This window comes from Akebia trifoliata, chromosome 8 (genome assembly GCF_017979445.1).
Source record: "Akebia trifoliata isolate Shusen 1 chromosome 8, ASM1797944v1, whole genome shotgun sequence".
NCBI classification, from domain to species: domain Eukaryota; kingdom Viridiplantae; phylum Streptophyta; class Magnoliopsida; order Ranunculales; family Lardizabalaceae; genus Akebia; species Akebia trifoliata.
Window position 1 is genome coordinate 51941399 of NC_141382.1, and position 27354 is coordinate 51968752.

General features: G+C 34.7%; 2 protein-coding genes across 2 annotated transcripts; both read left to right on the plus strand.

Moving 5' to 3' along the window:
• The first annotated feature begins 7326 nt into the window (after nt 1-7326).
• LOC147397704 (subtilisin-like protease SBT1.8) lies at nt 7327-10248 on the plus strand. Its single transcript, XM_086449583.1, has 2 exons — nt 7327-8987; nt 9282-10248. The coding sequence occupies exons 1-2, from the start codon at nt 7376-7378 to the stop codon at nt 9950-9952; spliced, it is 2283 nt and encodes a 760-aa protein (XP_086305709.1). The 5' UTR covers nt 7327-7375; the 3' UTR covers nt 9953-10248.
• Nucleotides 10249-16111: 5863 nt separating this feature from the next.
• On the plus strand, nt 16112-17980 carry LOC147397705 (protein LURP-one-related 6-like). The gene is made up of 3 exons (XM_086451146.1): nt 16112-16546; nt 17290-17528; nt 17673-17980. Exons 1-3 carry the CDS (start codon nt 16309-16311, stop codon nt 17817-17819), a joined length of 624 nt encoding a protein of 207 aa, XP_086307272.1. The 5' UTR covers nt 16112-16308; the 3' UTR covers nt 17820-17980.
• The last annotated feature ends 9374 nt before the right edge of the window (nt 17981-27354 follow it).

A 27354-nucleotide genomic window follows, 5' to 3' on the forward strand; every position in this document is an offset into this window, starting at 1 on the left:
TGTGATTTAATATCTAGTTTTGACTTCGGCAAGTAATAATGGGATGGAGAGGGTGGGGACATGGTTAGCCAATTCCCAATATAAATTGAGATCCCAACATCACTTTCCCGATATTCGATCAGAACAGACCGCTTTTTTTAAAATCACTTCTATTTGAAGTTATGTATTCATCTTAGTTTGTATTTGAGTTTTTTTTTTTTTTTTTCTGGGGCGTTTTAATAGTATATAGAAGTGCTTTTGAAATTTAAATTGTCATTTGGCATATACTTAAGAAGCACTTTCTGCTTTTGACTAAAGTAAAAAAAAATTAAAAAAAGTGAAAAATGGTCCATATTCGCTTCCCTTCCCTTCCATGGATTTGAAAGAATGTGAGAAGAATTACATGTCTTTGGAATGATGGTATATTTATTTATTAAAAAAATTTAGAGTGACTTGAAATAACGTTGGAAGTAACACTTGAGTGTGCAGAAAATCATAGATGATTTTTTTAGAGATGCAAGTGTTATACACTCGAGAAGAATCAATGGTTCTCTACACACTCGAGTACTACTTCGAGTGTTATTTCAAGTCAACTTAGCAAGGCTTAGATATATTTAACTAAATAATCGCTCAAAATACTACACAGATATCAAATTAACTACTTAGAAAGACATAAACTTCTTAATATAATTATTAATTAATAGGACCCAAGAAGTTAATTCCGGAAAAGAAATTCGCATCAAACAGTATTTTTGCCTCTCTACTTCCAATTTTTTTGCTGCTAATTTCGGAACAAGATATTCACAGGAAATCAAAACATGGGATTTTGAATAATAATTTCAACAACTTGCAACATGAATCTCAAGGCATAAAAATCTCCCCCTTTTTACCCTTAATCTATGGATCAGGCAATCTTAAAATTGGATTATACAAACAATAATAAGATACAAGACAATTATATATTTATCCATGTATGTATAAATGTATGTTTATATGCATTTATCTTCTAGAGAGGTTATATGACCCCATGTAAATAGACAGACGATAAGAGATTTTTAGTAAGATGGTGTAGAGTCCACCAAACTTTAAAAAAAAAACATGGTGGATTTTTTAAAAGCTCGACCATTAACAACTAGTGGAGACCTCTCTCGCCCACTATCAAACCCACTTAGACTTAAGGCCATCAGCACTTGAGTAGCACTTGCACTTGCACTTGAGAGTGTGATTTAATTTTATTTTTTCTTCTTTGTGGTCAAAAGAGAGGAGATGTGGGCCTCTCATAAAATAATGCATACTTCCTTTTAAGTTAGTCTTTTTTGTTTTTAAATATGTAGATGTAGATTTTATAGATAATAATGCCTTCGGCGTACAGCGAAACAATTATCCTTCATGTCCTATTAATTTACTTGAGAGTCCAAAATTGGACGAAAATATAGCCGTTAGAGTTGAAACTTGGAACAAACTTCTATAATTCAATGAGGGTAGGTTTTGTGGTTGAATACGACACACCTAGGATAGTTACGGGCTTGCAAACTTAAGTTGTACAAGATTTTAAAGTGGTCCAAGATATTTCTATTCCAAGGTTTAAAGATCACATTTATTTTCTTTATTTGTTTTTCATTTTATTGAAAACTAGTATGAAGTGTAATGCGTGTGAGGGGAAATTGGAAATGTAAATCATATACAACACAATGTTATAGGTTTTGCATGAATACACCTCTCTCTACAAGAGTAGAAGTCTAATCTGTCTGTGTAAAAATAAAAAATCTTTCTGCATAGGAGCAAAAAATCTATCCAAACGTTTATTAGCTTTCTGCAGGAGTCGTTAAGAAGATCTATCCAAACACAATGATAGTTTCTATGAAATAGTTAGACATTTAATTTTAGGATAATGACTTTGAAGGACTCTTTTATTGAGAATATGTACCGAATAATCCCCTAGTAAAAAATACAGACCATTTGAGTCCCACTTAATAAAACATCAGTCTCTCAAGGATCTTCGAAGATTTTTTAAAGAAAAATATCTGAAATACCATTTTAACAACTTTACAAAGTGTTTGATCTAAAAATATCTGGAGTCAATTCAAAAGCTCAACCAATTTATTTAGTTATTAATATTTTTGTGAAAAATAAAAATTAAATATTTTATTTATAAAAACTAAATTCAATATAATTTTATTTGACGCATTTGTGTTGTCTTGTTAATTTTTGAGTTGAATCAATTCGACGAACATTCAAGTCGAGTTTTAAAATTATATTTTAATTATTTATATATTTTAATAAATCAAATATTAATATATCAAATCAATTTGATGATTATCGTCCTCATCTCCATCATCATCATTGGCGTAATCATCATTATCTATGTGTTTTAAGGATTATTAACTTTGGTGAGAGAAACAAGTTTTCTTTTTTCAAGTGATAACCATAGTTAAAGGACATGTCATTAATTATAAAACATAGGAGTAGCTCAAATATTCTCAAATAAACATGTTTCTTTAAACTTTAAAAATCATTGAAAGGATAATTATGGTATTTTCGCTTCGAAAATCTTTTTAGACTAATATTTGATAAATTTGGTACTAAAGAGTAAATATTTTTTTAGAAGGCATTTTTTGATACATATTTTCAAACAATAGGTCTTTGTAGTAATTGTCCCTTTAATTTTCTCATGTGGAAGTCTTTTTTATCGAGAATAAGTATAATTACCATTTTATCCCCCGTATATAGGGGTGCAACTTGGTTCAGTTTGAGGTCAAATTGGAATCTAACCGATGTAGGTTGGTTCCACTAAACATGAACCACATTGGAACCAACCCAAACCGAACGAAAGTTGGTTTGGTTTGGTTGGGTTGCCAATATTCTATAAATTGTAAGTAACATTTTTTAATAAATAAATAAATATATAATAAATAAAAATTTTCATACAATAAATCACCAATCTATCCATAAAAATAATTAATTTATTCATAAAAGATCATTAATGTATGTCCCAACTCCTAAAATAATTCATAATAATTATTACACATGCATAAGGGTTCAGTTTTCGGTTTGGTTCAATTCTATACAAATTTGAATTGAGAATCGAACCAAATTGATCGGTTCTCATTTTCGTAAGCCAGAATCGAACCGTAACTTGTTTCAAACCGAAACAAACCACCCCAAAGCTATCAATTTGATTCGATTCTCGATTTGAAGTGGACCAAGTTGCACTCCTACCATTATACATATATCATCTTAAAATAAGCGATAATTGGCCTTAGATCCATAGCTTAGTTGGTTTGACACATTGCGCAAAACAACTTTGAGGTTGTGGGTAGAAATCCAACACCTCATTAAAAAAGAGATAATTACTATTTTCAAGGATAAAAAGTAAAATATTTTAATTAATGAGAAAGTTTTTTTACGAACAATCACAATTTTCAAATACAAAAATAATTTGACTAGTGTCCTCTGAGAGAGCTGGGTATGATAATTGGTATTGTAGAGGTAATTTTGTTGCTCTACCTCGAGATCTACAACAACCTTGTTTATAATCCCTTTGTTTCAATGGAACCTCCTGGGTGTACCTGCACTACAAAACCTCCGATGCCTAAGTCAATCCAAAGAACAAGTTTGAGTATCTAATAGAGTTTTAAGTGACCTTCCTTATTTAAGATGTATCCCTTTTTTAAATTTTTTTCCATTTAGAATCTTTTTACTAGCAAAATCCTTCATATTTCACGCTCAAATCCCTAGAAATTAAGGTTGGTTTTATCTGCGATGTCACACTGCTTGAGAGAACCCCCCTCCCCCCCCCCCCCCCCCCCCCCCAAAAAAAAAAAAAAAACTTTTTACCCTTTAGCCCGTTCTCCCTTCACTGAGCTCTAAACCATCCTCCCTTGACCTTAGAGTTCAATTCAAGCCTACTACCATCGACTTTGTTGTATCCTTAGGCGAAATGCGTTACAAATCTAGGGCTTGCAGATTTGACCCTCCAAAGGTGCTATTCAATTATGATCTTAATGAAAAAAAGGAAATTTGCTATAAGATTAAGGGTTGAAATACATATAAAATTCCTACTAGAAGTGAATTTGTTTACGCTGCCTCCTAACTAGAGCACAATAATAAGAAGACCAGTATCCAAGAGGGCTCATGACATGTTGTGAAGGTTTCTCAATCCTTGAAGAAAAAAATCCTTAGCATTGACAGATAGCATTTCCTAGGAAATTAATTTTTAGCATGTGTATTCTATCATTGTTTAAATATTTGGTTATCATATTATCCTCTTACATTCCAATTCCCAAATATATTGGAATCCACAATGGACTCCTTTTTTATTTTTATTTTTTTATATTTAACTCTATAAATAATTATATATAAAAATGAGTAACAAATTGTGATCAACACACGTGTCACCTCGATATCCATATTGAGAGGAGGAAGGAGCAAATCCACATAGAGTAGGGATCTAGAATGATACCCATATCTAATCAAGATTAGGTGGCATCCCATTTTATACCACAAAGCATTTTTGGGATCCACTGACCGCATGGATATGTGATTCATCCCTTAATCAACCTACATACCAAAAATCATAGTGTTTAATAACTTGAATCCACTAGATCTAAGCTTTTGAAAAAGATTTTAAATACAACGATTATAAATCATTTTTAAGACAATACTATTATCAATGGATGCACATCAACAATCAGACTGATCTTTTGTGTGTAGATTCATTACGAGATAGACCACATATCCATATAATCAATGGGTTCCCAAAAATTTCACATGGCATAAAATAAGGTGCCACCTCATCTTGGTTAGGTATGGACACCGTTCTCAATCCCTACCCAATCACATAAGGTAATTTGGTATCAGTCAAAAAAAGTGATTCCTTGGGATTGGATACCATCTCATCCTACAATCAACAAGCTAAATGAATTTTATATTATTATCACATTGGTTGTGCACTTGATGCAACCCCACTCTCCTTTCATCCAATTTGGCGAGGAAGGAACCATACGTGACCCAAAACATTTCATATTAGAAACAAATCCTTCTTAGAGGGTGGCATATATCTACCTTGTCTGCTTCTACATGCTTAGAGATAAGAAGGAGACCGTATTTCACATCACCACATCTTAATAATGATGATGTTAGTTTCATATTCAACTGTTAGTGAACTTCAATTTTCTATCTCATCTTAAGAAAATTTCACAAATCAATTGTTATAAAACCCTCCGCCCACCCACCCACCCACCCCAAAAGAATAAAATAAAATAACACAAACAATCAGAACAAAATCAACATCAATTTGTACCATTTTTTTTTTCTGACTTTCAATCCAAATCGCTAATAAAAATTACCTTCACAAGGTAGAAATACCAAGCACTTTTCTTAAGTAATGAGACTAAAACCATGAAAAATTAGAGTAAAATTGAGTTAAACTCATCTTAAAATTGGGCTTTAGGCAGCCCAACAAGTTTAAGCTCAAAAATTGCAAATAACTTAAAAGATAAAGGATAAAGTGGGGAATGAGAATAACAGAGATGGCAAAAAAAAACGCGTAATATAAGGAAAAGTTAAAGAAGAAAGGATGGGGGGAAAGAAAGCGTGCGAACTGTGCAGTATTTTTCTGCTTTTTAAACAAGATTGTTTGTTGGCTGAAACAGCGCCACCATTTGGGGTTCGTGTGGTGATGGTCAGGTATAACGCCAGGCATGTGTGGGCTCGTAACACCAGAGGCCAACATAAAGAGAGTGGAGAGAGAGAGACAGTAAAAGAAAGTCATTCAGTCAAAAATAAAAAAAAAACAAAAATCGTGCACGAGTAACATTCACTTGACATCGATTCACACATCGATGACGTGGAGGTAAGAAGAGAACCATAGATGCTTTTAACTCGTATCTTAATGAAAAGAATATATGGATCCGTACATATATCCACATCAGCAATGTGTGAATCGATGTCAATTTTCACTTCAGCATTTTCCAAGCAAGAAACTACCGTTGTATGACGTGGATTCTCCGTACGTAATAGACAAAACCCTTATCCTAACACTTTCCGCTCGATTTGTGTGCCTTTTGGATTGCCCTTATATTCACACTCAAATTACATTTGTGCCAGTCTCTGTGTGAAGTATGGAGACAATGATCAAGTGCTAAGTCTGTCATACAATCTTAGAAGGCTGAGCATCACTGACCATTCATATCACAGATAAGTGTGGGTATAATTCACTTATGGCTCATGGGCCACAAGGAATGACTTTTGAAAAAAACTATGAAGCGGGCGGCCACTTTAAAATTTTGAAGGAACCACCTCCATTAGATTACATATGGCATTTTCAAAGAGAAATTTCAAATTTTAGACGAAATGTAAAGGGGTGAAATAAATTCAAAACCCCAAGTATCGTGTACCAAGCAAGGTTCCTTCACATTTTGAAGCGGGCTGCCAACTTCAAAGTTGGACTCCTAACATTTAGACCATTGTGACTGCAGAGCAATGTGAGTGAAAGTCAAAGGAGATTAGGCCGATTCCAAAAGTCAAGATTGACTTTGTAATATCTAATTAAGCCATCAAGCATCTTGAAATTTCACGACTTTCCATGAAAACAGAAATGAATTGAGATCCCTAAGAATAAAAGATGGCAAATATACTCCTAAAAAATTATGTGGATCCCATGAGTTGCACAAAGAATCCCAAGTGAGATCATCATGACATACGCCTCCGTCACAGAATCGTAGATCATTTGCCTTGGGATACGTAGAATCATAAAATTTTTTATTATGCATCCTTTAGACAAATGATATACGATTTTGTGATGGGGGTGTCAGGATTATCAAGACTCTATAATGAAAGAAGATGAATAATAAATAATTATTGTGATGTCCATATAATTACTAATTTGATTTTGATGACAAACCATTATCTGCACCTGTGACACCAACTTAATATGCTATTTTCATGTTCATGATGTGCCTTGGATCCCATCTTTGCATTACCAAAAACATTTGTTGGATCTACACTTTTATCATTATTAGTTGGAAGCTGGGCAGATAAGTCTTTTTTTTCTAAGACCATCTTTATCAACTTAATTACGTTTTCTACTTATAGTCATCAAAGTTTTATCCATAAATCTGTGGTGTATATTTCCAAGCTTCTTTGATTTTATTTGCTGAAATAAGGAAATGGTATGGTAGACACCTCTGTAGGGAATAAATCCAACATGAAAATAATATAAGCCGTTTTCTTTAATGTATTATTAGCGCAGCAGTGGCAATTATGTAAAAGTAGCAAAAACAAAGCCGTTTTCTTTAATGTATGGGATTTAAAACCCCAACACCAATCCGTCTTTTCTATAATCTACTCTCCCTCTCTTTTTCTTCTTCTTCTCTCTCTCTGTAACCGTGTGGCCATGGCTTCTCTGCTTTGGGCCTGGCTTCTTCTACTCCTTCCTTCACTCTCTGTCTGGGCCAAGCAAACTTACATAGTGCACATGAATCATAATCATAAACCCTTATCCTTCGCAACCCACCACGACTGGTACGCTTCGCACCTTCAATCTCTCTCCTCTGAATCCTCATCTTCTCTTCTCTATACCTACACTACTGCGTACCATGGCTTTGCTGCCTCACTTGACCCAGATCTAGTTGAAGCCCTCCGCCAATCTGACTCAGTTCTGGGTGTGTATGAAGAAATGATCTACAATCTCCACACTACTCGTACACCCGAGTTTCTTGGCCTTAACACTGATCTGGGTTCGTGGGAAGGTCATGGTACACAAGATCTCGACCATGCCTCCATGGATGTCATCATCGGTGTGCTTGACACGGGTGTTTGGCCTGAGTCGAAGAGCTTCGACGATTCGGGAATGCCGGAGGTGCCCACTCGTTGGCATGGAAAGTGCGAATCAGGGGCCGATTTTAAACCATCCTTCTGCAACAAGAAACTAATCGGCGCTCGTAGCTTCTCTAAAGGCTATCGCATGGCTTCTGGTGGGAGCTTCATGAGGGATCCGAAAGAGAACACAACGCCTCGAGATCATGACGGACACGGAACCCACACGGCAAGTACTGCTGCTGGATCGCACGTGGCAAACGCTAGTCTTCTTGGGTACGCGAGTGGTACGGCACGTGGGATGGCTACTCGTGCTCGAGTTGCAGCTTATAAGGTGTGTTGGAGTACTGGGTGTTTTGGGTCTGATATTCTTGCAGGAATGGATCGTGCGATATTGGACGGTGTAGATGTTCTCTCACTCTCTCTTGGTGGTGGGTCCGCACCTTATTACCGTGATACCATAGCCATTGGAGCGTTTACAGCAATGGAGATGGGTGTCTTTGTTTCCTGCTCTGCCGGGAACAGTGGGCCCGGTAGAGCCTCACTAGCTAATGTGGCTCCATGGATCACGACCGTTGGTGCTGGTACACTCGACCGGGATTTCCCGGCTTACGCCGGTTTGGGTAACGGCAAGCGGTTCGCTGGTGTTTCTCTTTATAGTGGAAGAGGGATGGGTACTAAACCGGTGGGGTTGGTTTACAGTAAAGGCGATGATCCGACTAGGATGTGCTTACCCGGTTCGCTTGAACCGGGTGTTGTTCGTGGGAAGGTGGTTCTTTGCGACAGGGGACTCAACGCACGTGTTGAAAAGGGTGCGGTTGTACGAGACGCTGGTGGAGTGGGAATGATACTTGCGAATACGGCTGCGAGTGGGGAGGAGTTAGTGGCTGATAGCCATTTGATTCCAGCTGTTGCGGTTGGAAGGAAGATTGGTGATATGATCAGGGCGTACGTGCGATCTAATTCAAAACCAACGGCTCTGCTGAGTTTTGGTGGGACCGTGTTGAACGTGCGACCTTCTCCTGTTGTAGCGGCTTTTAGTTCGAGAGGGCCCAACATGGTGACATCTCAGATACTAAAACCGGATTTGATTGGACCGGGAGTTAATATCTTGGCCGCTTGGTCCGAGGCGGTTGGACCTACTGGTCTGGATAAAGATACGAGGAAAACTAAGTTCAATATCATGTCAGGTAAGTACAACGGCTAGTTGACTATTGACTTTAAGTTCTAAATAGATGATCTTGACCGTCCAATATAAAAATGGTCTAGATTGATTGATTAGATTAATAAAGTTTGTGATGGGTGGTGGTCTGGTCCACTTTACAGCTTGATTTTGGCTTTTGTAGGACAACGTGGTGGGTCCCACTCCCACTCGTTATTTACAAAATGTTGAAAAAGATAATATTAGTGGACCCACACCACATTGTTGGTGGAATCTTCTATCTCTCCATGTATGTTTGCTTAAGCTTATAGCTGTAATGCAGGTACATCGATGTCGTGTCCACACATCAGTGGAGTAGCAGCACTGCTCAAAGCGGCCCACACTGATTGGAGCCCAAGTGCAATCAGATCTGCACTTATGACGACTGCGTACACACACGACAACACCAAATCACCACTTCGTGATGCTGCGAACGGAACAGTTTCAAACCCATGGGCCCATGGTTCAGGTCATGTGGACCCACTAAAGGCTCTAAATCCGGGGCTCGTTTACGATATAAAAACCGAAGACTACATCACTTTTCTATGCTCCTTGGACTACACTATCGATCAAGTAAAGGCCATTGTAAAGCGGTCTAACATCACGTGCTCTAGGAAATTTGCTGATCCTGGTGAGCTGAACTACCCATCTTTCTCGGTTATGTTTGGCAACACTAGGCTCGTTCGATATTCTCGAGAATTGACGAACGTGGGCCCCGTAGGATCAATTTATGATGTAACCGTTGGTGGGTCCCCAAGAGTTTCGGTAACAGTGAGGCCCACAAGGCTAGTTTTCAGACAAGTAGGACAAAAACTGAGATACACAGTAACATTTTTGGCAAGAAAGGGCAATAATAATCGAATGGCAGAAGATGAGTTTGGTTGGATTGTTTGGAGCAACGCCCAACACCAAGTGCGGAGTCCAATTTCTTATCAATGGACGACAGATACATAGCCCTGATGATGATTATGTATATTTTGGGCCCACAATGGTTTATTATTTCACTGATGAAAAAAGGCTTAGATTGGATTCTATATATGGTATGGTATAATAGAGTCCAATATGAAATCTAAATCAAGACAAATTTCAAACTTGGATCCAGAAAAAAAAAATTGTGATAGAAGGAAAGAAACACGAAATTAGTAATAGTCTTCCTTTTTGTTCTTTCGATTAGTTTGGTTTAAATATTTGAGAAGGTTTTACTGTTGTAATGTTGAATATGATATGATGCGCATGGGCGACTTCTTGGATCTTGGAAATTGCGTACACAATTTGAACTTCTCTTCTCCAAATCAATCTTGTATGTTTGGCCCAAAAAAAAAAAAAAGGGTCTAGTAGTGCCTTGATCTCGGGCCTCCATTAGGCTTAAAATTGTTCTAACTGACGTAGCCTGTTAATATATGTATGCTTTTACAAAATAGAAATTAATAATAATCTGGTAGAGTAACAAGTTTAGTCTCATCTCTACTGACTTTTCAATTAAGATCCCTATTTTGACGACAAGGAAGTAAATATCAAATGATTAATTTACATTTTTATAAAGTCTGAAAACAATTCCAATTCCAATGGGCTTGGGCTACACCAACTTATATATGAAGTGCATCATGCTTCATTTGGGTTCAAGTAGAGCTCATCCAAGCCGGCCTGAGCTCACCCATTAATGGGGCACAACTCATCCTTATTTGAGTCAGATTTACTGGGATATATGGTTCTTGAGTTGGGCTAAGGTTTAAAATCTGATCATGGCTGAAACTTGGGTTGGGCCTCCGCGATGGGAACTACATATTTTTTCATCTTTGACTTCTTGGAGTGAGCACTATGGCGCCAATGTTTGTGTATAGTAAGAGACAACATAGGGGCTATTGGGTAATCATTTTAATTTTTTCTAAAATTGGTTTTATCATAATTCATTGAGCCGTCGTAAACTTACTAAAAAATAGACTCAAATACACTCAACCAACGTGGAGCGAGCACAGAACCATAGATTTTTTTCTTTTACAAATAATGATGAATGCATGCAGTTCGGTACGTGGTTGATGTGGCAAGGTGTCACAGCCGTGTTCTTTTGAAGCGAGGTCATGCGACGCAAGGGGTATTAATCCACAAGTAAGTCTGTAAAAATGATCGTATACCACAAAACGTAATAAGCAAATAAAATAACTAGATAACACGAGGCAAAATCTGGAGACAACTTTGTTGATGTAATATTGAGATTACACGGTGTAACACGTTACAAAAGCAATAGGTGTGTTACAATGCAACTGATAATCCTATGACACATGAGACTTTCACATAACTTAGTGCGAGGGCTCGAGTCAATATGGGTGTAGACCGGGGATTGGAAAGCACTAGACACCCTTCCTACAAAAGAGTACGCTAAGTTTTTCATAGGTTTCTAGAATGAAACATCAAAAGTGGAGGCCGATCATACTCCCATATTACAGAAATGCTACATAGTATTACATGGGTGCTCTCGGGGCGAGCTTACACCTAATTCTAGGTGACAGAATGTATGGCCGTCACACAAGGGCACAAAACCATACATCTTTTTCCCATATATTCTAAGGAAAAAGATCTATGGTTTTGGGACCTTGCCACGTCAACCGTGTGTATTCATCATGACTTTTTTTTTCCTCTGAGATACACGGGAAAAATCTATGGTTCATTGCCCTTGCCACGTCAACCGTATACCCAACTACGTACCAAAAATGCGTGCATTCATCACGCCTATCTTTTTCCCTCTGAGATACACAGGAAAAATCTATGGTTCCGTGCTCATTCCACTTACTTGAGTATATTTGAGTGTCTTTTTTCTTTTTCTTCTTCTTTTTTTAGTCATTATTCTAATTCATTATGACATAAATAATTAATAAATAAACATTACTAAATGTTTAATCCCATAGCAGTTCCAAAAAAAATTACATGACATCCTTGGAAGATCAAACGTTTCTACACAACTAGTCTTCATGAAATGTATCATATTGATTTGCAACTTTGAAATTGACTGTCTCCATCTTATCGGTGAACTATGTACCGTTGCAGAATTGATTCTGTCAAATTTGTGTTGCTGATGATATGAATCACACACCATTAAATATGGTCTCCAATGTACCAATCTAAACCATGAAATCTAAAGGTTTGAGGTGTCATATTAAGCATCAACACTCACTTTGAAAGCTAAGATCACATGGGTTGATTGTACAAAAGTTTAAAAAAAATAAATAAAATTGGTAAGTAGTGCGTTTACAATCATCCTTCAATATTAGGCCCCATCTTGGAAATTGGTGTGTTTAGACTTTAGACAAGTATTTCTCTTTGAATTATTTCTAATAAATCGTTCATTTGATGAGAGAACATTTAGAAGATTTTTTTTGGGATACAGAGAAGTTGTGGAGCATTTGGATCCAAAGCCCGCCCACCCACTGCTGAAATGGAGGGAGGATATGAAAGAGAAGCAATAAGTTTAAAGCAAAGGAGGGATTTTACAAGTCAAAATACTTTATTTAATGTTGTTAGGAACATTTATTTCATTAATAATAACTAATACATAATCGATTAACAATTCTTCTATTAACATGATGATCATGATATAATATTATTTCAAAACAGATGTTATTTCCCAGCTGCACAAGAAACTATTATACCTTTCTGTATTGCACTCAACGCAGCTATTATTGCAAAAGAGTCATCATCATATTGAGGAGGAAGGGAGGCAAGTGTTGATGAGTGATCGATGAAGGTTTGAGTGATTTTGAAACATGTATAATGAACGTTTGTTATTTCTCTTTGTTTGAGAGAGAGAGTTGAGAGGAGAGAAATGCAATGTAGTTTGTGTAAGGTAGAGATCTGGTAAAACCTTGATTGACTCTGCCCTACTGATTTGAAGTTGCTCATTCGTCCTTCCTATGAGTACCGGTGTGATACCTGCCAATAATTCTTTGATACTTAAGTTAGCGTTGCAGAAGAATAACAATAGTAACTGATAGAACTCTATTATCCCTCAATCGGCCCAAAAAGATCATCTAGCCTTTGTCAATTTCTCCCTTTATAGATCCTTCCTTCAAATCAAGATTTTCTCCCCTAATAGGTTGTAATCCCGAAGAATCCCCTAATTACAAGGATCCTAAACAGAAATGGGATCTTCAAGATTGAGTCCATGATTCCATGGCGATCTCTGAAATTTCTGGACTTGACACGCGTAAGTCAGGATTACGCAAATACTCAGACCAGGCCTGCCCTACCAGGCAGGCTAGGTCTTTACCACTGCTACTTTGCCCAACTAGCCAGGTAAGACACCTTTATCTTGGTCTGTCTTGCAACTAGGTAGTGTTGAGAATATTGGCTTACACATAATATCACCTTAACCGGTTTGGACACGTGTACAATTTAGATAATGTATCGTTATTATCCTCTATATTTTGGATTTCAACTTTTCCATCTTGAGAGAGATAGAGACAAGTACGTGGATCACTTTCTTGTTCTAAAAATGAAAGACATTAATGTTATTTATAGGTCGAAAAGAATAATGAACCTCGTATAAAATATTCCCTCAAGTGCATTGTCGACATTACAATCACATTTGCATAAAGTAATTAATTTCATATAAACCATTATTACATGCATGAAATATATTACAATAATTAATTAATTAAAATTTAGTGGGTTAGAGAGGTACATGTGCCAAAAATTAATGTTACAATGGGCCTAAGAGTTTGTCTAGTGTTGGAATTTTGGAAGGGGACTTCTATTAGTTCCTTAATAGATATTTGAGTCCTCTTGGAGTAACATTGAAATGTACATTTTAATGTTACTTCAGCATTATCTTAGATATATTCTTTGGATAATGCTGAAGTAACATTCCGATGAGTGATTTTTTAGTTTTTTTTTCTCTCATGTGCATGCATATCGATATGTCCTCTTTGTATAATCTGATTCCCTTTCACGAGCACAAGGAGTGGTCATTGATCACCCCAATTCCTCATCACCAGAGTTATTGGGTATGCTATGCCTGCCTGCCCGATAATATGATGCAACGCGCAGCAAGCCCAACAATATTATGATAAGATGGACCAAAAAACCTATCCACTAAGCCCTTGAGAAGGAGATCGTGTCAAGACCAGAAAGGTTTGGTCCATGAGATATGAGCAATGGTTCCATAAGGGCAGGAACATGTGGATAGGCACGTTCCATAATCATTGGGCCTGGGATGGAGTTCAAGTCGGGCAGACTTTTGCTTTCAATTACTCCTAGCCCGATTAAGCCCCCCAAAAAAGTTTAGGGCCTTGATCTTGAGTCCCTGAAACTATGTTTGAGTTATAAGAAAAAAAAAAATTCAGCAAATTATCCTTGAGCTCGATGGGGCTTAAACTTGATCTTGAGCCCTTGAAAGTAGGTTTGATTTAGATGTATTCCTTCTAGACAAACAAAAATGAGTGTTCACTTACCTGATGGCAAGTTCATTTTGAGAGCAGCGTGTCGTCCGGTGGGGAGCCTGATTCATAATGACAAATCACATGAATTTGACATATTTCTCCTCTCAATTGCGTGCCTCATTTGGGAAAGTGATGAGTTTAGAGAAGAACTTCTCTTTGATCACTAGAGAAGTATTTTTGGCGTGAGCATTTGGGATCTAGAGAAGTTGTGCGGCATTTGGTGACTAAATTAATGTCTAGTTTGGACATAATAATAAATAAGATTAAATTTTTTTTTTTTTTTTTATTTTAAATAATTAATTAATACATTAGAAATACTTTAAGGGGTATTACGGCCATTAATTACAAAAAATTAACATTTGGATACCTTTTTTTTTTTTTTAAACATAATTTTCCCTTTACGAATTTACAGTTAAGACCGACCAAGGAAAGTTTGGTTTGCTAATGATTACTTCTTGCCTTTATTTCTCCAAAAACAATTACAATTACAATTGGAAATAATTAGCCCAGCATTTTCCGTCTTGTTAACGTGTACTGTGAGGGCACGCGTTAAAGTGAAATAAATACTCTTTAGGAATAAGCATTGGAGGGTATTTTGGTAAAAAATAATAATATAATTTGAGGGTATTTTCGATACAAAATTCTGCAACATTTGCCATTGATTGATAGCGTAACGCAAACATCGTTTGACCCGAGCTTCTTCCTATTCAAATACATATCTAACATTGGGAATCAACGAAATTTCTAACAGTTGCAAAAAGATACATATTTTTGACTTTCTCAATGAGGAATCAGAAGAATTGCTTGCAAGCTAAGAAATCCCATTTAATTAATCTTCTGGACTATACTGTTTTACTCACAATTAATTAGAGAACTTAAATTGTGTCAAGAGCTTACAGTTGAAGCTTATCGGTTCGAATATAATAATATCTGAATTCGAATTTAAAATTTTTATCTGATATTTGAATTTAAATCTGATTATCCTATCGAATATCGAATAATATTCAATTAGAATTTAAATAATTTGTATATTAAAAAAAACATAATTTTTTCATATTCAATTAATTTTTTATTATTTAAAAAACCTATTATATATTATATTATGTATATAATAAATAAATCAAATATAATAATATATATTATATATATTATTTTGAATTGGATATTATCAGATTCGAAATGTTAATATCCGAATCCGTATCCGATAAGGACTCAAATACATAAAACTATCCGATATCCAATTTTTCAACTTCGAATTCGAATCGGATTCAAATTTTCGACTATCCATTGACACCCCTACCACTACATCAAAACAGTAACATTTCGACATCACTGTGGCGGTAAATTCGACGGTCCTAGTAGTAGTTGTTTGGGTATTTTCACATAGTGTACACAGTTCAACTCTGGTGAGTCAAATAAATATGTAATGAATTTTATTAGAAAAAAATGGGTTTATTTTCTGAGTTGACTCAAAATTATTCAATTCAATCAAGTCAAGTAAAAAAGTTTTCTTGTTGGAAAATTAAAGCATTCTTATGCCACAAATTTCAAACGAACTTTGGGGACTTTTGAAACTCTGAGATACACATACAAAAATGACTTAAGGATTATTAATGTAGCTTAATCATACGTTACTTCTATAGTGTGAGCCACACTCAAAGGATTCTACAATTATTTTCTTCTGGAGCCAAATTATAACCACCTTAGTTAAGGTTTTTGGTGTCTAAATAAAGTCCTACCAAACAATTCAACCTTGAACAATTAATCAAACTTTCTTTCTCCAATCATTTCTCCTTCTTCACCTATATCAATTGGTGTCTCAACACAGAAAATTAAACTAGTAGGAAATTAAAACTTAGGTTTTAGAAACCAAGAAAAATGTCCGGGAAGGTGAATTTGGTGCCTATCGTTAGCAAACTTTACTGCTCCTCATCTCAGTCGGTTCTCACAGTCAGGAGAAGGCCTCATGTTGTGAGTGGAGGAGGTTTTGTGGTTACAAATGCTAATCAGAAGGTTGTTTTCAGGGTTGAGGGATGTGAAAGCCTTGGTACCAAAGGAGAGATGATTTTGAAGGATGGTGATGGAGAATCTTTGCTTCGCATTCGTCGACAGGCATGTTTCTTACTCCCTTATATTATTTAATTACACACATAATAAGCCTGGACTTTCGACTTGATCTATATGATGAAGTTTCACATATATAAAATCAAGACAGGTGGATCCTTAATTAGAACACTAGTAGCAAAGATTACACTCAAGAGTATCGAATTGGTATTCGGAGACTTTTGTTCTTGTGACCAAGATGAACCAAAACTGAAAGTTGCCAACTTGGTTGGGTTGCTATTCATTCAATTTTGTTCGGAAAAATTTACATTTGCTAAAGAATAGATTAGTATAATGGAATATTTACTAAATTACCTTATTTTATTATCAAAATAAAAGCATTAAATATTTATATTAAAGTGATTCACCAAATCTGATTATATATCTAATGGATTCACAATTTTTCAAAGATTCTTGTTCAATTTGAACTTGACCGACTTCAATACAATGTCCAGACAGACACCCTTTCTATAAAGATGGGTCACAAACACTAATAGTAGGAATTTAATACCCATGGCATGCCAATTCAACTTTCATTTTTTATTATAAAATAGTTCAGAATAGTTTTTTATGATACCTTAAATTATAACATAGAGTTGTTTCTAGAAACTAAGATCGCAAACGTATATTCGTGAGAAAATGCCAAGAATTGCCACGCATATTTATACATTTATTTACATAATTTTACGTACAAAGTTACTTGCTTTTTTTTTTTTTAATGCATGTGTATATATGGTTATTGATAATTTCAGGGAGGCATAGTTGAAGTGCTAAGCGTTCATAAGCAATGGAAAGGGTACATGATAAATTATGAAGGAAAAGAAAGTAAGGTTTTTAGTCTGAAAGAGCCAGCTTCATGCTTCGTAAAGAACAATCCCATTAGAATAACTGTTGAACCTAGGAGGTCTAAGAAAAACTGGGATTTTGAGATCAATGGATTTTTCCCTAACAGAACTACTAGAATCATTGATTCTGCTGGAAACGTTGTCGCACAGGTAACTCCTTAATTACATCAATATTAATGTATAAATGTGTGTTTCAGAGAGAGAGAGTGCGTGTGTGTAAGTAAAGCTGTTTGTTAATGATGAAAAGTGAGGTTTTAATGTGTGGATTTTGTTATTTTGCCAAATTAAGCGCAGGTTGGCGTAAAGAAGGAAGTAGATGAAGTAATGGTAAGCAAGGATGTGTACCATGTAGTGGTGCAAGCAGGGTTTGACCAAGCGTTTGTGTTTGGAGTCATTGCTGTTCTTGACAACATTCATCACGAATCTACCGTATGTTCATAAGTCCATAAATTAAAGGAGCGCTCTAATTATAGTCAGAAGAAGACTCTAAATTTATGTAAATTATTTTTGTTTGTTTTAATAATTATCTTTCTATTTTTTGAACTTGATAAAGTTTTGGGAAAATTACTTAAAGGATCCTGGTGGAGGGACATTTTTCTTAATAGTCCATTTGGTAAACTTTTCTTTTTCTTGACAGTCCCAGACCTCATCTCCCACATTTCTTACGATTGAATGTCCTAATCATTCAAGTTCATCGTTTTCATCCAAAAAATTGGATTTTTGGCATCACAATCGAATTTTGGAGACTCAATTCCATTGGAAAGGATTTAAGAAAGAAAAATAGAAATCATTTTTAAAGGGGTTTTCAAACATTTAGAAAATGTATGTAAAAAATTAGGATTTTTTCATATTTTATTTCTTAGTTTTTGAAAGAAAATTAATTAAGAAGTTTTTTTGGGTTGAAACCATCTAAACAAGTCTTTATCTAAAGATTTTAGTTCTTTCCATATATTTTAGTTGAAAAAACTCAAAAATTGAAAATGGGTGGGTTTTACCAGTGTCGAGTTCACCACTAAATAACAAAGCGTCGAGTTCGATAGTAATAAAAAGTGGTGGACTCGAAAATAAATAAAAAAGTGGTGAAGACCTTTAAGAAAGAAAAAAGTTTACTAAATGTCTTATCACTAGATTTAAGCATTTTTACCAATGCCGAAATTTCTACAAAAAGCGCCGATAAATGTAACAGCGGCATTTTAAGCAAATGCCATAATTCTTACATCGACATTTTTTTCAACATTTTAACAAGTGCCGCTATTGGTTTATTTCACTGGCATTTTTAACAGAATTAGAGACGTAAAATAATTGCCATTAATTGTATTTTAAATTCCTAAATTATTTATTAAAATTATATCCAGCGCAAAATGTTTTATTAGTGGCGTTTGTAGAATTGTCGGTAATTATATATATAAGGTCCCGTTCAACACCCTACGCTTTACCCTACACTTTACCCTATGTGTTTTGTCCTACATGGGTTAGAAGTTTTGGAATAGGCTGATTTTTGGTGAGAATGATCTCTATGGTGAGGAGATCATCCTCACTAAAAATCAGCCCATTCCAAAACTTCTAACCCCCAAAAAAATGGTTTACAAAAAATGGACGGTCCACGATTTTTCAACTTGTAAACATGGGACTAGAAATTTCAGAATGGTATGATTTTTGATGAGAAGGATCTTCTAATTGTAGAGATCATCTTCACCAAAAATCAGCCCATTCCAAAACTTCTAACCCATGTAGGACAAAACACATTTGGTAAATCCTAGGGTAAAATGTAGGGTGTTGAACATTTCCCATATATATATATATATGGGTGGCGTTCAGAGGCCTTAAAGAAAATCAAACATTGTACCAAACATTTTTCAAAACATGGGTTAGAAATTTGGAATGGGCTGATTTTTTATAAAGATGATCTCAATGATGAAAAGATCATCCTCATAAAAAATCAGCTCATTCTAAAACTTGTAACCCTAATTTACAAGTTGAAGAATCGTGGACCGTTCAATTTTTGTAAACCACTTTTGGTAGGGTTAGAAGTTTTAGAATGGGCTGATTTTTGGTGAGGATGATCTTCTTTCATAGAGATCATCCTCATTAAAAATCAGCCCATTCCAAAACTTCTAACCCATGTTTTGAAAAATGTTTGACACAATGTTTGACTCTCTTTAGGGCCTCCGAACGCTCCCCTATATATATATATATATATATATATATATATATATATATATATATATATATATATAGGGAAATGTTCGGCACAAAACATTTTGACAAACATTTTGGCAAACATTTTTTTTACCGTCGGATATAGAGAGATCGGACTGCTCAAACTCGATTTAACGTATAACTTATAAGTTATAAGATAATTACAGCGCCATCCTTATTGTTTGCCAAAATTAGTGCCTCATCCCTTTCTCTTTAAAACAAAAATAGAAAACTAGAGAGTTTAACTCTCTCGTTCTCTCTCTCTCTCTCTCAAACCCTCTCGCTCTCGACAGAACCCCTATCCCTCACTCTCTTTCACTCTCTCTTACTCTCTCAAACCCTCTCTCTCTCGATGGTTCCATCGACCTCGTTGCAACTCCATCTCTCACGCTCTTGCTGCTCGGATTTCCTCGCTGCAACTACCTCGCAAGAATGGGTTTTCAACTCGACCTCTTCGTGATTTTCTAGCCGTGAACCCTAAGGAAAGCTCAACGGCAGGTAAGCACTCTTTTCTCTCTCGCGATGGGTTTTGATTTTTTGCGATGGGTTTTGATTTCTTGATGTGGTTCTAATGTAATCTTACCCAAATGAAAATACAGATTTCATTTCTTGCAATGGGTTTTTTCTTTTTTCTTTTTTTTCTCTGAAGAGGAAAGCAGAGAGGAGATCACCTTCGTCGGTCATGTTTTCGTCGATGAAGTTGCAGCAGCGAGGTCAGCAGTTCATGTTTCGTGCGAGAGAGAATGCGAGAGCGAGAGCGAAAGCAAGAGAGAGGGTTTCAGGGGAGAGCGAGAGCTCGAACGAGCTCGAGAGAGTCTAGAGAGCTCGAGTGTGAGAGAGAGAGAGAGAGATAGGACGGTTCTGTTCGAGAGTGACTGTTTTTTTGCTTCAGTTTTAAAGAGACAAGGAGGACACACTAATTTACAGATTTTTGAGGGATGGCGCTGTAAATAATCGCATAATCCCTCACTTAAACCGATCGACTAAAGTTTTGAATCTTGACCGCCCATTTGATTTTTATCCAACGGTCCCTAAATGTTTGCCAAAATGTCAAAAATGTTTTGTGCCGAACGGGACCCATATATATATATGTGTGGTTCCGTTCAACACCCAACAATTTTGTCCAACATGTTTTGTCCTACATGGGTTAGAAGTTTTGGAATGGGTTGATTGTTGGTGAGGATGATCTCTATGGTGAGGAGATCATCCTCACCAAAAATCAGTCAATTCCAAAACTTCTAACCCCATCACAAATGGTTTACAAAAAAGGGACGGTCCACTATTTTTCAACTTGTAAACATGGGGTTAGAAGTTTTGGAATGAGCTGATTTTTTGTGAGGATAATCTCCTCACCATAGAGATCATCCTCACCAAAAATCAGCCCATCCCAAAACTTCTAACCCATGTAGGACAAAATATGTTGGGCAAATTGTTAGGCAAATTGTTGGGTGCTGTACATTTCCCATATATATATATATATATATATATAGATAATCATATTTGCTAATCTAATAGAAACTATCTCACCTTTAATCTCAAACAAAGACATATATATATATACAAAGAATTTTATTTTTTACTCTCTAAAATCAATTAATGGAAGTACAAATGTATAAAAACTTCTAAAATAGAATACATAAAAAAATGAAGTCTTGGTAATCTCTTTACTGCTGCAGGATTAGAAGAAAGCCGAGATGCCACCTTTGCTCTTAGCTTCAACAGTGCAAATATGCTTTATCTTAGCTTCAACAGTGCAAATATGCTTTTATCCCAAGCCTGTACCTAAAGAAATGAGAAAAATGCTAAAAATATCTATTACAAAACTAATTTCAAAAAGTAAGTAAACACTTTCATAAGCATTTCTTTTATTCTTACTAACGATAAAATGAAAGAATTGTGAGGACTACATAAACATTTTATGTACTTAATAGACACAAAAAACAAGACAAATAAGGTGCCACCTTCTTAATTGATTCTAGAAATAAGAAAATACATTGTAATTCTGATTGTGCCAACATAAGGTGACAATTACCCATAGTCATCTTTTTCTTTCCCATCACAACTATTAGTGTTGCAACCTCATTCATTTCCTCAGCGTAGTGTCTAACAAAATCAATTTAACATTTTCCCTACAGTTTTTATAGGTACTTATTTCGATTTAAAAAAAAAAAAATTGAGAGATTTACTCGACATATCTAATTGTTGCATTTTTATAACAAAAACTCCCTTGCAGTTTTGATAACTCTAAGGGAACTTTAAAGTTCATAATCTTCCAAACCTTACTTTATCAAATTTGTTAACGTGCAAACCTTGGAGTGGGGATCCACATCTTAAAATTCAAATTGATGCGGTTAGTTTGTTACTTAACACACCTTCCTAACCACATCAATTTTTGACATCCAACAATACAATATGATGCCACGGGTTAATAAAAGACAATTCTAAGAATTTTGAAAAAAAATATATATTAATTTGTACAGTTGAATTTAAATTTTAAATTTGGAAGTTCAATAATCATCCATTTTCCCACCTTCAATCAAATTAAAAAAAGAAAGATTCATTTTTTTGAATTTTTTAAATATTAAATATAAGTTCTTTCATGAAATTTAGAAGTTTGCGGTATTGGATTGCAAATTTGATCATCCATGTGGACCCAAGAACCCTTCGTAAGATTTGAAATATTACTACATTAGTCAAACTAATCTAATTCATAAAGTAAGATTTGTTGTGTAATAAACTTGATAAATCATGGAATTTTGTAATAAAATTGTAACATAGGTCTGTCCGATAAATCTCCCTAAAAAAATTTATAGGTAATTATTTAAATGGAAAAAAAACAAGATGAAGAGAAAGAAGATGCCGTGGCCAATTTGGCAGGTAAAATAGCGACAATGAGACATCTAAGCATGTGATTTAATATCTAGTTTTGACTTCGGCAAGTAATAATGGGATGGAGAGGGTGGGGACATGGTTAGCCAATTCCCAATATAAATTGAGATCCCAACATCACTTTCCCGATATTCGATCAGAACAGACCGCTTTTTTTAAAATCACTTCTATTTGAAGTTATGTATTCATCTTAGTTTGTATTTGAGTTTTTTTTTTTTTTTTTTCTGGGGCGTTTTAATAGTATATAGAAGTGCTTTTGAAATTTAAATTGTCATTGGCATATACTTAAGAAGCACTTTCTGCTTTTGACTAAAGTAAAAAAAAATTAAAAAAAGTGAAAAATGGTCCATATTCGCTTCCCTTCCCTTCCATGGATTTGAAAGAATGTGAGAAGAATTACATGTCTTTGGAATGATGGTATATTTATTTATTAAAAAAATTTAGAGTGACTTGAAATAACGTTGGAAGTAACACTTGAGTGTGCAGAAAATCATAGATGATTTTTTTAGAGATGCAAGTGTTATACACTCGAGAAGAATCAATGGTTCTCTACACACTCGAGTACTACTTCGAGTGTTATTTCAAGTCAACTTAGCAAGGCTTAGATATATTTAACTAAATAATCGCTCAAAATACTACACAGATATCAAATTAACTACTTAGAAAGACATAAACTTCTTAATATAATTATTAATTAATAGGACCCAAGAAGTTAATTCCGGAAAAGAAATTCGCATCAAACAGTATTTTGCCTCTCTACTTCCAATTTTTTTGCTGCTAATTTCGGAACAAGATATTCACAGGAAATCAAAACATGGGATTTTGAATAATAATTTCAACAACTTGCAACATGAATCTCAAGGCATAAAAATCTCCCCCTTTTTACCCTTAATCTATGGATCAGGCAATCTTAAAATTGGATTATACAAACAATAATAAGATACAAGACAATTATATATTTATCCATGTATGTATAAATGTATGTTTATATGCATTTATCTTCTAGAGAGGTTATATGACCCCATGTAAATAGACAGACGATAAGAGATTTTTAGTAAGATGGTGTAGAGTCCACCAAACTTTAAAAAAAAAACATGGTGGATTTTTTAAAAGCTCGACCATTAACAACTAGTGGAGACCTCTCTCGCCCACTATCAAACCCACTTAGACTTAAGGCCATCAGCACTTGAGTAGCACTTGCACTTGCACTTGAGAGTGTGATTTAATTTTATTTTTTCTTCTTTGTGGTCAAAAGAGAGGAGATGTGGGCCTCTCATAAAATAATGCATACTTCCTTTTAAGTTAGTCTTTTTTGTTTTTAAATATGTAGATGTAGATTTTATAGATAATAATGCCTTCGGCGTACAGCGAAACAATTATCCTTTATGTCCTATTAATTTACTTGAGAGTCCAAAATTGGACGAAAATATAGCCGTTAGAGTTGAAACTTGGAACAAACTTCTATAATTCAATGAGGGTAGGTTTTGTGGTTGAATACGACACACCTAGGATAGTTACGGGCTTGCAAACTTAAGTTGTACAAGATTTTAAAGTGGTCCAAGATATTTCTATTCCAAGGTTTAAAGATCACATTTATTTTCTTTATTTGTTTTTCATTTTATTGAAAACTAGTATGAAGTGTAATGCGTGTGAGGGGAAATTGGAAATGTAAATCATATACAACACAATGTTATAGGTTTTGCATGAATACACCTCTCTCTACAAGAGTAGAAGTCTAATCTGTCTGTGTAAAAATAAAAAATCTTTCTGCATAGGAGCAAAAAATCTATCCAAACGTTTATTAGCTTTCTGCAGGAGTCGTTAAGAAGATCTATCCAAACACAATGATAGTTTCTATGAAATAGTTAGACATTTAATTTTAGGATAATGACTTTGAAGGACTCTTTTATTGAGAATATGTACCGAATAATCCCCTAGTAAAAATACAGACCATTTGAGTCCCACTTAATAAAACATCAGTCTCTCAAGGATCTTCGAAGATTTTTTAAAGAAAAATATCTGAAATACCATTTTAACAACTTTACAAAGTGTTTGATCTAAAAATATCTGGAGTCAATTCAAAAGCTCAACCAATTTATTTAGTTATTAATATTTTTGTGAAAAATAAAAATTAAATATTTTATTTATAAAAACTAAATTCAATATAATTTTATTTGACGCATTTGTGTTGTCTTGTTAATTTTTGAGTTGAATCAATTCGACGAACATTCAAGTCGAGTTTTAAAATTATATTTTAATTATTTATATATTTTAATAAATCAAATATTAATATATCAAATCAATTTGATGATTATCGTCCTCATCTCCATCATCATCATTGGCGTAATCATCATTATCTATGTGTTTTAAGGATTATTAACTTTGGTGAGAGAAACAAGTTTTCTTTTTTCAAGTGATAACCATAGTTAAAGGACATGTCATTAATTATAAAACATAGGAGTAGCTCAAATATTCTCAAATAAACATGTTTCTTTAAACTTTAAAAATCATTGAAAGGATAATTATGGTATTTTCGCTTCGAAAATCTTTTTAGACTAATATTTGATAAATTTGGTACTAAAGAGTAAATATTTTTTTAGAAGGCATTTTTTGATACATATTTTCAAACAATAGGTCTTTGTAGTAATTGTCCCTTTAATTTTCTCATGTGGAAGTCTTTTTTATCGAGAATAAGTATAATTACCATTTTATCCCCCGTATATAGGGGTGCAACTTGGTTCAGTTTGAGGTCAAATTGGAATCTAACCGATGTAGGTTGGTTCCACTAAACATGAACCACATTGGAACCAACCCAAACCGAACGAAAGTTGGTTTGGTTTGGTTGGGTTGCCAATATTCTATAAATTGTAAGTAACATTTTTTAATAAATAAATAAATATATAATAAATAAAAATTTTCATACAATAAATCACCAATCTATCCATAAAAATAATTAATTTATTCATAAAAGATCATTAATGTATGTCCCAACTCCTAAAATAATTCATAATAATTATTACACATGCATAAGGGTTCAGTTTTCGGTTTGGTTCAATTCTATACAAATTTGAATTGAGAATCGAACCAAATTGATCGGTTCTCATTTTCGTAAGCCAGAATCGAACCGTAACTTGTTTCAAACCGAAACAAACCACCCCAAAGCTATCAATTTGATTCGATTCTCGATTTGAAGTGGACCAAGTTGCACTCCTACCATTATACATATATCATCTTAAAATAAGCGATAATTGGCCTTAGATCCATAGCTTAGTTGGTTTGACACATTGCGCAAAACAACTTTGAGGTTGTGGGTAGAAATCCAACACCTCATTAAAAAAGAGATAATTACTATTTTCAAGGATAAAAAGTAAAATATTTTAATTAATGAGAAAGTTTTTTTACGAACAATCACAATTTTCAAATACAAAAATAATTTGACTAGTGTCCTCTGAGAGAGCTGGGTATGATAATTGGTATTGTAGAGGTAATTTTGTTGCTCTACCTCGAGATCTACAACAACCTTGTTTATAATCCCTTTGTTTCAATGGAACCTCCTGGGTGTACCTGCACTACAAAACCTCCGATGCCTAAGTCAATCCAAAGAACAAGTTTGAGTATCTAATAGAGTTTTAAGTGACCTTCCTTATTTAAGATGTATCCCTTTTTTAAATTTTTTTCCATTTAGAATCTTTTTACTAGCAAAATCCTTCATATTTCACGCTCAAATCCCTAGAAATTAAGGTTGGTTTTATCTGCGATGTCACACTGCTTGAGAGAACCCCCCTCCCCCCCCCCCCCCCCCCCCCCCAAAAAAAAAAAAAAAACTTTTTACCCTTTAGCCCGTTCTCCCTTCACTGAGCTCTAAACCATCCTCCCTTGACCTTAGAGTTCAATTCAAGCCTACTACCATCGACTTTGTTGTATCCTTAGGCGAAATGCGTTACAAATCTAGGGCTTGCAGATTTGACCCTCCAAAGGTGCTATTCAATTATGATCTTAATGAAAAAAAGGAAATTTGCTATAAGATTAAGGGTTGAAATACATATAAAATTCCTACTAGAAGTGAATTTGTTTACGCTGCCTCCTAACTAGAGCACAATAATAAGAAGACCAGTATCCAAGAGGGCTCATGACATGTTGTGAAGGTTTCTCAATCCTTGAAGAAAAAAATCCTTAGCATTGACAGATAGCATTTCCTAGGAAATTAATTTTTAGCATGTGTATTCTATCATTGTTTAAATATTTGGTTATCATATTATCCTCTTACATTCCAATTCCCAAATATATTGGAATCCACAATGGACTCCTTTTTTATTTTTATTTTTTTATATTTAACTCTATAAATAATTATATATAAAAATGAGTAACAAATTGTGATCAACACACGTGTCACCTCGATATCCATATTGAGAGGAGGAAGGAGCAAATCCACATAGAGTAGGGATCTAGAATGATACCCATATCTAATCAAGATTAGGTGGCATCCCATTTTATACCACAAAGCATTTTTGGGATCCACTGACCGCATGGATATGTGATTCATCCCTTAATCAACCTACATACCAAAAATCATAGTGTTTAATAACTTGAATCCACTAGATCTAAGCTTTTGAAAAAGATTTTAAATACAACGATTATAAATCATTTTTAAGACAATACTATTATCAATGGATGCACATCAACAATCAGACTGATCTTTTGTGTGTAGATTCATTACGAGATAGACCACATATCCATATAATCAATGGGTTCCCAAAAATTTCACATGGCATAAAATAAGGTGCCACCTCATCTTGGTTAGGTATGGACACCGTTCTCAATCCCTACCCAATCACATAAGGTAATTTGGTATCAGTCAAAAAAAGTGATTCCTTGGGATTGGATACCA

Coding starts and splice junctions, on each gene's coding strand:
- LOC147397704 (XM_086449583.1), top strand. CDS start 7,376: ATGGCTTCTCTGCTTTGGGCCTGGCTTCTTCTACTCCTTCCTTCACTC. Junction 8,988..9,281: donor TAAGTTCAATATCATGTCAG/GTAAGTACAACG, acceptor GCTGTAATGCAG/GTACATCGATGTCGTGTCCA.
- LOC147397705 (XM_086451146.1), top strand. CDS start 16,309: ATGTCCGGGAAGGTGAATTTGGTGCCTATCGTTAGCAAACTTTACTGC. Junction 16,547..17,289: donor TCGCATTCGTCGACAGGCAT/GTTTCTTACTCC, acceptor AATTTCAGGGAG/GCATAGTTGAAGTGCTAAGC. Junction 17,529..17,672: donor CTGGAAACGTTGTCGCACAG/GTAACTCCTTAA, acceptor AATTAAGCGCAG/GTTGGCGTAAAGAAGGAAGT.